Raw genomic sequence first — 16,771 nt, forward strand, 5'->3', positions numbered from 1 at the left:
CTTAGATCTTTTAAACTACGCAACGGGTTTTTATGCAATTTTCGTCAATAAATGGAGCGTTTCAAGAGGAAGATTTATATGTATAATAAATCCATGTTATAGTAGAGGAAAATCGAGTATTTCGACTTTGGAAAGTACAAGAATTTTGGCCAATTTTCCGTGATCTTGGAATGGTTTTATGTAACCTTCAAATCTATCGGTTAATATGAGTATATTTGTCCAGTCGTGGGATGTATTGTCTGTTACATATCGTGGTTTTAATAATTAGTATCGCATACAAATGTTTTATAAACATTTTACGATATGATACAAATATTTTATAACATACATCAAAGAGGCCTTCTATTCGGAACAAAGAAATTCGGTAAACGCGCGGTTTTCCGAACTTTTTCAAATGATTTTAACTTTGCGCATTTACTTTTAATGTAGGAAGCATCGAAACTCCTTCTTATCCCTTTGTTAGAAAACATAAGACATCATCGACCAGGGGCGTCTCCTCCGACCTCCCTAAATCGTCTAACGTAATGAAAGGCCTCTATGTATTATATGTATTACTAGCTATCCAGCCTGGAGTTTCGCGTGCAATGCTGTTCTATACATATTATAAAATTGGAGTATATTTTTGTAATATTAAAATATCCGTTTTTTACACGGTATATATAGCAAAATAACATGTTTTTACATTTTTTTCGGTCCATCTTTCGACGGGACTTTCACTGGCAGATGACTGATATAATAAGGAGTAAATTAGGCTACAATAATAATTTCTTTTTTAAATTCAAACGCGTACAAGGTCGCGGGCACAGCTGGTACTAAATATATTACATGTCTTAAAATACAAAACGTTGTATCCCATAGATTTAATTATGTAATATCTCAACTATATTGTCTATGTATTGTAACAAAAATCTTCCTCACGAATCACTCTATCTATTAAAAAATACTTATCAAATTCCGTTGCGTAGTTTTAGAGATTTAAGCATACGTATGAATATAGGGACAGAGAGAGCGACTTTGTTTTATACTATTGTGTATGTAACTGACAATCCTCGTTCGAGTTAGCTTTTGCCGTCGAAATAATTAAACTTGATGCATATTCAATGTATTCTCGGGTCAAATGTCAACGTGTACTTCGAATAATATTATTTACGCGTCCCTGTTAAATATAAACGGACAAAAAATGGATTGATCTAGAAGTTACAATTGTTTTCGTAAAGTTTTTTTTTTTTTTGAAAAATATTTGAAAAGAGGTCACACACAAAAGAGGCTCGCATAGGGCTTCTTGGTCGCAAACCATCCTGTGACGTCCTGAAAAGAAAAATGGGTATCCCTGTTACTCCGCATACTCAAAATGTATCTAGGCTAAATAATACAGGCGTTTTTCCAAGGAATAAAATATTGGGCGCTTCTCCAAATGCAGGAGAAGGTTTCAAAAAGGTGGAGAATCGACGGCTTTATATGCTTGCAGTAGAAGAAAATTAAATTCGCTCTATTCACGGCAATAATTGTATAGCGGGTGATACCGCCTAGCATCACTAGAAAAATGAGATCACAAGCGTAGGATCGCTCCCGATCCCTTGGGCCGTCCCCACTCCTAACATTTTACCTAACAGCATTATATATATTTTAATATTTAATAGTATTGAAATTCAATATTGAAAATGATACTTGCGTCTCGTCGGACAGAAACACTGGCTTAGAAAGAGAGAGGAGATGCCTATCGCGATCGTATGCGTAAGAGAAAGGGAGAAAGATAGATTGTCGTCGTAACCCGTTACGTTACGAAGCGGCTTACCCATAAGAAGTTATCATTTCAAAATACATCGGATTACACCAATGACCGAACAATGTGTTCTATCACTAAGACCTCTGCTCTTATCAGTAAGATATCAGTAATACGCAGAAGCACTTGATATCGAACGATTTAGACCAAATATTGTACTATATCTTTATCATATAGCCACCCTCCCCGGCTTCGCGCAGGTGCAATGCTGACACTTCTTATTTTTATGATATAGGTTGGCGGACAAGCATAAGCACTATCACCCATAGACAATGACGCTGTAAGAAATATTAACTATTCCTTACATCGTCAATGTGCCAACAACCTTGGAAACTAAGATGTTATGTCCCTTGTGCCTGTAGTTACACTAGCTCACTCACCCTTCAAACCGGAACATAACAATACTGAGTACTGTTATGTGGCGGTAGAATAACGGATGAGTGGTTGGTATCTCCCCAGGCGGGCTTGCACAAAGCCCTACCGCCAAGTATATTAAATATATTTCAGAATTTTTCTTGTTTCTTTACTATATTGTACATGTATTATATACAAAAACCTTCCTTCCTTGGAGAATGTTCCAAAGAATTGTTTGGATTATTCTCGGCAGCTGAATTTCACCTTCGGACATCTCGTCAAAATTCGAAATTCCACCCCCACTACATTGATGTCCGAAAATCCACAACAGCGCGATTTTTAAGACATTTTCTACCTCGTACAACCACTCTGTGGTATCAGCTTTCGCGGGCGGTACAATTTGGGAACCTTCAAAAAAAGAGCGTACTCCTTCCTCAAAGGCCGGCAACGCACCTGCAAGCCCCTCGGTGTTGCAGCATTGTATGTCCATGGGCGGTGGTGATCGCTTTCCATCAGGTGAGCCTCCTGCTGGTTTACCCCCTATAACATAAAAAAGACACGTGTAGGTTTCCTAACGATGTATTCCTTCAACGAACTGGAGGTGAATTGTAAACACAAATTAAGTGGTTTGAACCCGCAATCATCGGTTAAGATGCACGCGTTCTAACCATTGGGCGATATGTGCTATAATTTTGTGCCTCGTTATCTGTTATTGTTATGTTTTTAATCTTAATCTTTCTCTGATCATGGATTGCATCTGATAGAATATCAATGTTATCTGCTGATTGTTAGTTTATATATAAAAATATATCAAATGAAGCTACATCGTTTGTTTTTTATCAATTGGAATTTGAAATCAACGTGCGGAGGTTTTGTTTTTGATTTAATAAGTGATATTTATTTAATTTTATATAAGTGATCGTGTTACCTATATGTACTCGAAGATGCGTTGATGCTTTTAATGATTATAAGGTAATTTTTTTGTATATACTTATGTGTTAACACCGCCGTAACGAATAAGTAATACTGCGTATTCGCCAATAGGCTTGGTTTTTTTTTATGGAATAGGTTATCGGACGAGCATTTGGGCCATGATGGTCACCATCACCCATAGACAATGACGCTGTAAGAAATATTAACTATTCCTTACATCGTCTATGCACCACCAAACCTTGGGAACTAAGATGCTATGCCTTGTGCCTGTAGTTAAACTGGCTCACTCACCCCTCAAACCGGAACTCAACAATACTGCGTACTGTTGTACTGCGGGTGGTACCTACCCAGGCGGGCTCGCACAAAGCCCTACCACTAAGAAAAATTGATATTTTAATATTAAAAAATTAAATTCAGTTAATATTTTATAATTTAAATTTTATATTTCATATTAGCATTAAAATTCTTTCGGTAATTGTGAGTTTATAGTGTTCAAACAGACAGACACGGCGATGATTTTGTTTTATATTTAATTAGAGACCCGCCCTGGCTTACCACGGATGCAGTACTGATACGAAATATACTACAGAATTTGCTTATTTACGACATCACATATACCTATACGTAATACACAAAAACCTTCCCTTTCGAATCACTCTACCTATTACAAAAAACCGCATCAAAATCAGTTACGTAATTTCTAAGATCTAAGCATACATTGCCATTAGCCGAGATGACCCAGTGTTTAGAACACGTGCATCTTAACCGATGACTTCGGGTTCAAACCCAGCCAAGCACCACTATATATATGAGCTTAATTTGTGTTTATAATTCATCTCGTGCTCGGCGGTGAAGGAAAACCTCGTGAGGAAACCTGCATGTGTCTAATTTCATTGAAATTCTGCCACATGTGCATTCTACCAACCCGCATTGGAACAGCGTGGTGGAATATGTTCCAAACCCTCTAAATGAGAGAGGAGACCATGCCTGTAAATTTACAGGCTGTTACTTTACTTTTTTTTAAGCATACATTGAAACAGACAGCGGTAAGCGTCTTTGTTATATACTATGTAATGATGATTATGGTATTGGCAATTACTTTAAAGTATGGTATTTTTTGTAATGTGTTGTGGTATCAAGGAATAGTACATGTAACGACATGTGCGTAGCAATGAATCGTCATTCAATAATTTATATTAAGGATCGTCAGCTTATCAGCCGATTGATTGATAAATTGATACGGCCGCTGGATAAGGTCGCAAAATTCTTTTACATTAGTAAAATAATATGGCACGCCGGAAACCCACTGAGGCTAAAAAAGACCATTAATAGTCCAGAATTACTGAGCAGACCTAGCCACTCCTCCTAAAATTAACATACATTAGCGGCTCACAGTAGAGTTTCCCTCTCTATCTTTTTTTTCTGTCCCTTTCTATTTTTCACGGCGTTTTAGGTGTTCCACGGCGCTTCTCTTTTTTCATACAACAACAACAGCCTGTAAATTTCCCATTGCTGGGTTAAGGCGTCCTCACCCTTTGAGGAGAAGGTTTGCAACATATCCACCACGCTGTTCCAATGAGGGTTGACGGAATTAACATGTGGCAGAATTTCTATTAAATTAAACATATAGGTTTCCTTGCGATGTTTTCCTTCACCATGAGATGAATTATAAACACAAATAGAGCACATGAATATTCAGTGGTGTTTGTCTGGGTTTGAATCCGCAATCATCGGTTAAGATGTACGCGTTCTAACCACTGGGCAATCTCGGCACTTTTTTCATACATATAAAGTAAATATGTCATGGTACTAAAGAATTGTTCGGTTTAATATATGTAGATAATAAAATAACTCGTTTGCTCGCCTCTACATAGAACCTTGTCTTTGCGAAACTTGACCGACTGTTATTAGCTAATTATCAAACGAAAACCAATCTTATCTATGTGTAAATAGTGGTTAGATTTGATAATTTCATAATATATTAATTCGCGATTTGAGGTCATGTATCTTCAAGGTATTTTGATGTAAACAATGTATGTGTCTTGATAATGGATCTATATTATTTTTATATGTGTAAGTAACTCGGTTAATCCTTCTGACGACCTCCGTGGTCGAGTGATATGTACGCCGGTTATCATGGATACGCCACTCCGAGGTCCTGGGTTCGATTCCCGGCCGAGTCGATGTAGAAAAAATTGATTAGTTTTCTATGTTGTCTTGGGTCTGTGTGTTTGTGACGTCGTTGCTTCTGATTTTCCATAACACAAGTGCTTTAGCTACTTACATTGGGATCAGGGCAGAGTTGGGCATTAATCAAGTAATTGTCAATTACCTTATTAATTGACTAAAAAAGTAATTGCAATTAAATTAATTACAATTAAATTAATCGCAATTACACTTTTAATTGCACCTTGCAATTAAATTAATTTGATTAACGTATGTCAATTGCAACTTACAATTAAAGTAATTGCAATTAACTTTTTTAGTTGTTTTATAAAACAATTAAAACTAACAATTAACTTTATATATCAAAATGAAATTAGTAAAGATGTAGGAAAATTAAGCTATAAGTATTAGACTTCAGACGAATAAAAATGTGGTCAAAGGCTCTAAGTATTAAGCTTATTTTTTCTAAATCTCTCTTTCCACAAAAAAAGTTATTTTTATATTATATAATATAAAGTTGCATTGATAAATATTTCTGCAGCGTAGGTATAAAACAAAAACATTTCAAGTCGTCGTCTTCGTTCAAGTCTTTTATTTGTTGCTAACATATTTATTTAACTACATGAAAAGATGGGGGGCACTATTCTGCTACCCGGAACCTCATGGGTATATTGTATATTTATATAATTTTAATTAAAATTAACAAAACAATTAAAAATTAATTAATTGTTAATTGTTACTAATACAGTTAACAATTAAATAATTGTTAGTTGTGATTTTCCACAATTACAGTTGATTAATTGTTAACTGTAGTAGCAACAATTAACAATTAATTAATTGTTAATCTTTAATTGTTATTGCAATTAAAATTTGCCCAACACTGGATCAGGGTAATGTATGTGATGTTGTCCAATATTTATTTATTTACGGCCGAATCACTGATCCGAATATGATGAATTCGAGTTACGCGAGCGTCCTTGAGGAGCGACGAAGGCATTTTATTCCGATCCCAAAACGCGACTGAAGTCACCGGTGATAACTAATCAAATCAAAATACATATACTATGGGGCCATTCATTTGTTACGTAAGACGATTAAGGGGGAGGGGGTCGGGGAGGGGCATGGACTATGTCATATGTTCTCTTACAAGGGGGTGGGAAGGATCTTCGTTAGTTCTTACGTTAGATCAAAAAATAAGCGCAAAGTTAAAAATATTTGAAAAAGAGCGGTAACCGCGCGATTGCCGAGGTTGCGTTCCTTTAGAACCTTTGAAATTACAAATAAACATTTCAAAGAAATTGTTACTTTGAAAAATATATAAATACGTTTATTCATTTTATCCTTTAAATTCTTACGTAATAAATATTACACAGGGGGGAGGGGTTCAAAACTAGTAGTATTAAGTATTTTTGCTGGGTGATAGAATATATGATTAGGATGTGTACCAGACAGTTTTGCACAAAATCGAAAAAGCAAGTAAACACTCTTTAAATCTTCCCAAACTTTCGCTACGACACAGAGTCAGATTAAAAGGCAAAATTGGACTATTAATAGAATTTTAACTATTAATATAAATAAACAATAATGATACATGAAAAGTATATGTCCTTCACTGGAGTTCACTGTTCATTTTGCATCATACAAAATTTCATCAAAATCGTTTCAGTAATCGGGCCGAAAGAGCAACAGATAGAGCCACTTTCGCATTTATAATACCAGCTTAGATGACACTTGGAATTGGATAAAGTTCCGGAGTTAAACCGGAACATAATAACTAACAAATTTTACCTCTTTATATAATTATAGACAGTTCATATACTACAATATATGTATATCACAATTGTTAACAAATGTTCAACGCATACATTCAATCGTGAATACATAAGTATGCTGTAATCGATCTCTGGACGTGAGTTGCGTGTGCGCAGGATTTTGTAACGTTTATATAAGTTTGTCTTATATTATTTTATTGGTGAAATGGTTTACTTGTTAGGACTTTTTGTTAGTCCGTATGGGTAACACGCTTTATATATTCTGACAAGATGCAAACAACATTAACACTCTGTATATTTCCCACTGCTGGGCTAAGAGGCTTCCACCATGCTACTCCGATGCGGCTTAGCATATATAGATGGAAGTTTCCTCACGATGTTTTCCTTCATCGCTTAACACGAGATGAATTAATAACACAAATTAAGCACATTAAAATTGAGTGGTGTTTGCCTGGGTTTGGATCCGCTACCATCGATTAAGATGCTCGCGTTCCAACCTCTAGGCCATACCGGCTCAAACGACTAAATCAATAAGGCGCGTAATTCAAAGAAAAGTTAAATAGTATTAGAACGATTATTATTCGGACACAGTTCGAGATGATTCTTATTGGATTCGATTATTTAAATTTCGACCAATCGTGGCGCGTTATTTCAAGGTCAAACGTTTACTCCTCCTGCCATTGGCCATTGAAATGGACTATAGATCTGCAACCTTATCTAGCCCAACGAAACAGTTATGGCAGTTAATTGAGTGGATTGCGTTCTATTAATTAACGCCAATATTTAAATGAAATTATGTGACGTCATTCGCGTATTCATATGCTCTGGGGAATCTTGAAGAGTATTATTAGTTCTGACGACCTCCGTGGTCGAGTGGTGTGTACATCGGTATTCATGGGTACGCCACTCCGAGATCCCGAATTCGATTCCCGGCCAAGTCGATGTAGAAAAAGTTCATATGTTTTCTTTGTTGTCTTGGGTCTGGGTGTTTGTGACGTTGAAATATCGAGCTCCACCGAACAAAATTAAAAAACATGGTAAATATCCCGAAATTAATAAATTTTACAAAATTCGTTCGTCAGTCCGTATGTCCGTCCGATTACTCGGTTACTGTTCCGGCTAACCTCTGGAACGGCTGGTACGATTTTGATGGGATTTTCAATGGTAGATGGCTTATGAAAAAAGGATTGATTAATATTTCATACATCTCTATTCTTTGGCGGTTGTTACCACTTAATATTAGATGGTCCATATCGTTTACGAGAAAAGGCTTCCTGGCTGACACCGGCTCCAAATATAACAATAACTATAACTACGTTATATAACCGTAAATCGACATTTAAGTAGTCTAATATTTTTCATTTCATTTTACTTAGGAGGACTCTAAAAAATATATTGAGTGCGCAGTTATTTTATTACTTTTTAGTGCATATTAATTTGTTTTAAAATATGTATTGTTTTGTTTGAAGTCTTTAGAAGAATTTATTTTTTGATAATTTCTGTTCTATCATTATAATTAATATGACTATTCTAATTAGCGTAGTTTAATTGTAATTAATTAAAATATAATAGGCATGTGTTCTATATCTACGTACGTGTATGAATATTTAATTTTTTTTATTCATTTAAGTGTGAGATTTGACAAACAAAGTAAGTTTTTTTTAGGGTTCCGTAGCGAAATGGCAAAATACGGAACCGTTATGATTTTGTCGTTTCTCTCTGTCCGAATCTAACCGTCAGTTTTTTTCGAAAATTTAAGAACTATACTATTGAAACTTGCTTGGTAGATGTATTCAGTGAACCGATGAGATCTTCAAACCGAAATTGAAAAAAAAAGCATAAAATTTTGGGGATTCCCCATACTTGACTTGACAGACAGAAACTTGAACATTTTTTTTATTATGGGTTGGAGGGCGAGCATATGGGCCACCTGATGGTAAGTGGTCACCATCACCCATAGACAATGACGCTATAAGAAATATTACAATTCCTCACATCGTCAATGTGCCACCCAAAATGTTATTCTGGTATATGTATCGTGTATACATACAATATGCATTGATTGAAAAAGAGATACATATGCATTGAGTATAAAAGGGCTATTTTAATATTACAAACAGATACTCCAATTTTATTGTATGTATGAATATACTATAATAAGTGTTACCCATTTGAAGAACCAAATAAAATATATAAATGCACAGCGAACCGGCAGATATCGTTATATAATGATGATAGAATTTATGACCCCTCAAAGCCACCCTTCCCACACTTTCTCAGGGTCCATTGTATACAAATTATTCATTTTGTTATCATTACATAGCATAAAACAAAGTCGCTTACCGCTGTCTGTTAATATGTATGCTTAGATCTTTGACATTACGCAACTGATTTTGATGCGGTTTTTGTTAAATATATAGAGTGATTCGAGAGTAAGGTTTTTTGTATATAATACATGGACAATATGGTAAAGAAATACTGATAATTTTAGATGTTTCTACTGTGATGTCATATCATCAATCAATTTTCAACTGACTTCAAAAACGAGGAGGTTATCAATTCGTCTGTTGTATTCAACATATTTTTTAGAGTCCTCCTAAGTAAAATGAAATGAAAAAATATTAGACTACTTAAAAGTCGATTTACGATTATATAATGTAGTTATAATTATTGCTATATTTGGAGTCGGTGTCAGCCAAGAAAACCCTACAGTATATCTATCAAAAAACAATACGAGAATACTTTAACTAATATGTTTTTTACAAATTACCTTTTATATATACACTACTATTTATATACAATAATATACTGGATCAATCAAGGGACTCGTATCGCTTCTTTCTTTTGATTGTTGGGGCAAGGACACCGTGGCTGACACCGGCTCCAAATATAACAATAACTATAACTACGTTATATAATCGTAAATCGACTTTTAAGTAGTCTAATATTTTTTCATTTTACTTAGGAGGACTCTAAAAAATATGTTGAATACGCAATTATTGTTATTACTTTTTAGTGCATATTCATTTGTTTTAAAATAGTGTTTTGTTTGAAGTCGGTTTTTCTTTTTGTTAAAATTTTTATTTATAGATGTTTCTAGTGTGATGTCGTATCATTGCACCCGTGTGGCGTCGGGGCGGGTCGCTAGTAGGATATATTTTTTGCTTTTATTTAAGTTTTGGTGAAGGACAAAATGAAATAAATAAATTCTTGCAGTTGAAAATTTTTCAATGTTTTTTGTCTTATATTTATTTATAAAACACTTGACGTTTAATTATATTTATAAAATTTTGATTTTTATTTCATTTATTTATTTATAATGACTGTATTAATTTAATAAATTATATTTAATTTTTAATTTTATTAAAAGGATAATAAGAATATTTTTAATCGTTAATAAACTTTAAATATCTTTTCTGAGCTGTAGCGCAATTCAAAACGTAAATTATTTTATAGTCGTAATACATAAATACGTACGTCTTGTCTATCTGACTGATTGTTGATCTTTTGCAGTCAAACCACTGAATCGATTTTGATGTTATTTAGAATTTTACAAGCTCGAACTTTAAGGGAAGACAATAATGAACAGTGCTGTATTTAGGGGAGACAAACAAATACCGTGATATACCTAGTCAAATTATAATAATGTTTACTACTATATATTTTAAAGTTACCGTTACAAATAAATAAATCACAGCTTACTGATCGAAATTAAAAAAAAATTAATTAATTTAAGGAATATGTTCCAAATCTTCTCCTCAAAGGGAGAGGTGGCCTTTAGCCTAGCAGTGGGAATTTACAGGCTATTTTTGTTGTTGTTGAATTAATTCATAATATAATTAGGTCTTCACGCTTCTATTGGTCTAGGGCGTCCACTGTGATTGTCATTTGTGACCTTTAAATCCGACTATTAATGAAAAACCGCAAATGCGAGTCAAGCCGCCTAGTATTACTATTTTAATATTAAAAGTAAACTTTATTTTATTGTCCATAGATGCGTCTGCACCGCTGTGAAAGCTGCCTCGCGGCCTGCCGGCCCGAGCGCGGCTCTCCCTCCAGGACAATCGTCAGGTAAACCTCCCGGCTATTCATGTTAGCCTGGTACTTTTATTAGGATTTTTAACCCGTTACGGCTTGTTGCCTTTGTTTGGGAGATGTGAGCAGATAGATATTATCAAAGCCTTTATTATATCAAATCATTATTTATTTAGCTGTAAAATTTGTATTTTCTGTAAAAAAAAAAATTATTGTCTTTGTACATGACAGTGTATAGGGCATGAAAGTATAGGTATGAATAATGTGTTTATCCAAGATGGCTGCGTTTGCGAGACAAAACTTTGATTTTTATTTTGTTATATTATTAAATTTGGGGCCTTTTTTAAAGTTGTACCTACTTTTTAATAGGCTATTTGACAATGCGAAAAATAAATCGTGAATTATTGTCTATATTATGAGTTTAAAAATGGTTATTTACTAACGAAACTTGAAAATAATACTTAATTTATTCAAAAATCAATAAATAAAAATGCATTTTTTCAAAAGTTTGACACAAAATGTTCTTGATTGGCCGGACTTCTGATGAAGTCACTTTCTTGTAAACTTTGCTTTTCTACTATAGGTATGTACCACAGATTAGAATACAGCAAAGTGACGTCACCGATTGCAGCGCCATATTCTCCAAGTATCGTTTTCGCGCGCTATTTAAATATGGAATTTTTAATATGATATTTTTCGGCAAATATGTACTAGATATAAAAAAATCAACTCTTACTGGGTCCCTTAACCTCTACTAAATAATAGAAAACGGATTTTAAAAACCAGTCAAATAGCCTATTGCGTTTTGTATAATAATATGAGAGAAGATTTTTAAGATCTACAAACACAGAGTGACTTGGAACCTAAGTCAAACGCCTTATCTTATTTTACAATGTTTGTTTTATTGCAAATATAAATTGTGAATGTTATTTTTGTGTTGCATCACGAAGAAATAACACTGACAATAATTATTTTATTATCGAACAGTAGATTATAATTATTTGTATGTAATTATTTACAAGAAATATAACTTTTCGTGCGTACTAGGGTAAATTGATATTATTTATTTTTGTAAATGTGTCTCTTTCAATTTCAAGGAGTAATCAATTGAAAAAAACGAGACGGTCGCCGTACAAAGCGCCGCCTCATATCAAAGAAATAAAAATGGCGGAATCTGGACCGCCCACACCCCCTGACAACAATGCACCGCGTAAGCATCATTTCTTTTACAGTTTTTTTTAACAGAAAAAAGCATCAACAAACCCCTTGTAAACTCATGACCGCCTGGTACCTGTTTGCGAAATGTATACTTTCCTGACTGTCTGTCTATGCTGAATGGAATTAAGTAAAAAAAAAAAAAATGTTAAGTGATTCACAAGAAAGGATTAGTTGTATAATTCATTAAGTAAGAAAGTCTATTCTTAAGTTTAGGTATTAGGTATACTTTTAAGAGTTTATGATTAATATATCTTCATTACGTAGTATAAAACAAAAGTCGCTCACCGCTGTCTGTCCCTATGTATGGTTAGATCTTTAAAAAATATGCAACGGATTTTGATGCGGTTTTTTTTATAGATAGAGGGTTTAGAGTGGAAGGTTTATTTTTTGTATATAAAACGTGAACTACGAATATATTTAACAAACACTGATAATTTTAGAAATGTCTAATGTAATGTCGTAAATAAACAAATAATGTAGTACATTTAGTACCAGTAATGCATCAATGCAAAGCTAGGGCGGGTTGCTAGTTATTTATAATAGAGCACTTTTCCATTTTCTCATATCCACTTAAATTTTGCGTTCAAAATCACTCATATCAATCAAATATAAGGAATAACATGGATTAGCCATGCTCTCCACCAAAATATATGGTCAATTTTGTGTCCAATTTTGTTTATTCGGCTCTTGTACCCTTTTGGTCGGAATAGACTTTTTTTTTTCTTTGGCTTTTAGTTGTGCCGGCAAGGCACAGATTATTTCGCCAATGTCACGTAGGATGGAGAAGACACGAATGAGATTGATCGGTACCGTTGAGACACTAAACTCAATTGAATTTTAAAGAATAGTAGTATTAATTTCCTTGTTAATCCTTAACCTAGAACAACGCAAACATTAAGAGTTAATAATATGATAATTAAAAATAGTTGTTAGTATTTAAAACGATATATGTAATGAAATATGAAACTAAATTGGACTATTCACAACTTAATTTTATTAAATTTGATATATTTACATAAGACTGAACAAAATGGACTAAACACAAACGTCAACAAACATTCAACATTTATAGGGCGAGGGAATTTAGGAGGGAGAACATCATAAATGGGATGAAGAAGTTTAGGACAAGGAATACACTCAAACTCAAACTCAAATTCCTTTATTCAATATAGAAGCATTACACTTACTTATTGATTGTCAAATAAACACTACCACCGGTTCGGAAAAAGGAACACCCTGACCTGAGAAGAACCGGCGAAAGAAACTCAGCGGGTCTTTTTTTTGTTATTTTTTTTTTTTGTCAAATTAATAAGATACATAGTAGTATATGATTAGAAATACCCAGGAGGCGATCGTTTCATTCCCAAGGTGTGCTATCAAACATAAACTCGCTAATTGTATGGTAACCTTTTGCACACAAGCGTTCCTTAACAATTTTTTTTAAATTTGGCAACAGAAGCATTTTGAACGCTTTCTGGGATCCTGTTGTAGAAGCGTATACATTGCCCCACAAAAGAGTTACTGACTCTATGCAGTCGAGTAACAGGAGTAACAAGATTGTGTTTATAGTTGAACTCGTTTCTAAGTGTTGCGTGCATTGACAACTAAGAATTAAATATAAATTTATTCATGTCAAAATTCGTACCCGTCAATATGACGGCACGTCGTTATGTAAATAAGCTTATTGACATATTTGTTATATATTGAGTTTTAGCCCATGGGTGTATTAAGAAAACTAATTACAACCCTCAGTGGGCCAATACGACACGGTCGGAAAGGACCAGGCGTGGGACCAATGGTGTTGCGTGCGCAGAAGTGTAACGACTTACTTACGTATAAATCGAGGCATGAATTGTGAGCACAGCGGGCCACTGGAGGCAAATTTGCCCATGTAAACTTTCGGTCCAATGGCAGTAAGGGTGGCAAGTGTGGGTCCAATGAGAGACAAGCATTCACTAATTGACCAATCGTGTGCAGTCTACTAAGTTTCGTAAAAATGTCCTACTGCGTTGGTCTATGTTGTGTTCACGACTCATACCGCTAATTAGCTAAGGACTTAATTTCCCGACACGGTATTTGAACCTGGGACTTCAGTTATGTAGTCATATGGATAAATCCATTGCACCCACCAATCATCAGATAGATTAAAAAAGATAAATTATATCGTAACAGTTACAATGTTCAGGTACCAGGCTATCATAAAAAGTAGGAAGGTCAAATCGAACGTTTTGGAACGATTTTGAGTTGTGACGTTTCGAATCTAGATACTAGACCAACGTGATCTTTATTGCTTGTAGGATAAAGTTCAAATTCGTCTAAATATACTAATATATACGAATATAATTAATTATCGACAGCGATGCCCTGGTTCGGTATGGACATCGGGGGCACTCTCACGAAGCTCGTGTACTTCGAGCCCCGTGAGACGAACAGGCGCGAGTTGGACAAGGAGACGGAAATATTGAAGAATATAAGGCGATACTTGACGAGGAACTCGGCGTACGGTAAAACTGGACGAAGGGACGTCCATTTACAGGTAAGATTTTCTTACCGTAAGAACTAGCGCGCACTGGTGATTTTTTGTCACGGTGACTGTTTCGTCACTCTTGTCGAGTACATGAATGAATGCTCTTTTTCATTATTTAAAAAACACAAAGTTAAATGCAGTTATTTAAATTAATATACGAGTATCCTGGAAGTCAACAGGTATTAACTCCATGCTTTTTTATCATCTATAAAAGTGCCATAGCTTTATTGATTTGTATATTTCAGATGGACAATGTAACCATACGAGGTAGACGGGGCACCCTCCATTTTATCCGGTTCCCGACGAGCGAGGTCGGGGCGTTCCTCCAGCTGGCCCGCTCCAAGGGTATGGCTGCCCTCGTCAACACGATATATGCGACCGGCGGGGGTGCATACAAATTCGAAGAGGATTTCATTAAGGTAACTTGGTTATTGATGGTGGAACTTATGCCCGTATGGGTGGAAGGTACCAACCAGGTCATCAGATATTCTAACGCCATCAGCAATACTCAGTACTGTTGTATTCCCGTAGAAGAAACATTACATCTTAGTACCCAAAATAATACCCAATATACCACCAGTATATTGGCGATGTAAGGAATGGTTTTGTTACCATCAAGTGGTGACCACTTACCATCAGGTGACCCATTTCCTTATCAATATCACATAATATATAATTGTACCGGGTTCAACAAACAGACAAACATATTAACAGGTTGATTAAAAGTACCAGGCAAACATATTGTGGCGAACGCGACACTTACCAGATCCCTACAACCTATATAACTTATATAAATAAAATATTATACATATAATCATATAATATCTTATATATTTTTCATACATTAAATAATAAAGGTAACATAAATACAAATATTACTATAACATATGTACATATAACTATACTATATATGTATACTATAATACTTATATACTTATATAAATTACATAATAAATACATATTATATATACATGTTATACACAGTATAAATATCTACACTTTAAAAATCATATAAATAATTAAAATATAATATAATAATTTATGTAATGTCGGAAGGCAGTCGCCGCGCGATCGTGTAATAGAAATGTCTTTTCTAAATAAATTACCGTTACTTTGAACAAAGAAACGTATGCGCATCGGTTCGGCCGCCTTCCGTCAAGCAGTCGAATCCTAGATCTCGTACTGAACGCACGTCGCTTATCGCTTAAATTTTGCTACACGATTTTGCACCTTAAGTCTTTGTATTAAGTCATACTTCCTTCTTTCATCTAAACTTACCTTCATATTTCTTTCTTCTCATTTCTATTCTGTGCTGTGCCTGCCTATCTTCGTGTTTATTATTTCTACGAGAAATAAATTAGTAGTGGAAGAAACTTTGTTTTAATCAAACCTCATCTACAACATCATACACGACTCCGCTACATTGGTGACCCCGCTGAAAACAAAGAAGCTGAAAACGAAGAGGATTAATTAACCAACTCAAGTAAGGAACACTAGATTATTTGGTGGAATAAAATGGAACCACAAAATGAAGGTAACTCGAACTTAAATGCCGAGTCACGACGACCATTTACACCTCACGACACGACCGACATATTTCGAGTCGGAGTGCGACCACCACCGTTCTGGGCAGAAGAACCTGCAGTTTGGTTTTCACAACTGGAAGGCAATTTTGTGTTGTCGAGAATCACTGACGACGATACAAAATTTTATTACGTTACTTCGACATTAGAACACCGTTACGCAGCAGAAGTGAAGGATATAATTATTTCACCACCAAAGACAGGGAAGTACGAACGACTTAAAACTGAATTAATCAAGCGTCTGTCAGCCTCGCGCGAGAAAGAGGTAAAACAATTACTTGTTCACGAAGAGTTAGGAGATCGGAGACCATCTCAGTTTCTCCGACACCTGCAAAGATTAGCAGGTCCATCAGTTCCAGACGATTTTATTAAAACTATTTGGATAAGTCGTCTGCCTACT

At 34.8% G+C, this 16,771-nt stretch overlaps 1 protein-coding gene across 4 annotated transcripts in view; it reads left to right on the forward strand.

Moving 5' to 3' along the window:
• The window catches only part of LOC124541763 (pantothenate kinase 3), a 52,864-nt gene that overhangs the window by 24,323 nt on the left and 11,770 nt on the right, over positions 1 to 16,771 (forward strand). For 3 of the 4 annotated variants that reach the window (XM_047119712.1, XM_047119713.1, XM_047119710.1), the window contains 4 exons: positions 11,003 to 11,079; positions 12,141 to 12,253; positions 14,619 to 14,797; positions 15,034 to 15,207. In XM_047119712.1, coding sequence (XP_046975668.1) covers positions 11,003 to 11,079; positions 12,141 to 12,253; positions 14,619 to 14,797; positions 15,034 to 15,207 — 543 coding nt within the window. Of the gene's footprint in view, positions 1 to 3,079; positions 3,110 to 11,002; positions 11,080 to 12,140; positions 12,254 to 14,618; positions 14,798 to 15,033; positions 15,208 to 16,771 lie in introns of those variants that run through there. The other variant, XM_047119714.1, reaches the window with a different exon arrangement.

Source organism: Vanessa cardui, chromosome 28, assembly GCF_905220365.1.
Source record: "Vanessa cardui chromosome 28, ilVanCard2.1, whole genome shotgun sequence".
NCBI classification, from domain to species: domain Eukaryota; kingdom Metazoa; phylum Arthropoda; class Insecta; order Lepidoptera; family Nymphalidae; genus Vanessa; species Vanessa cardui.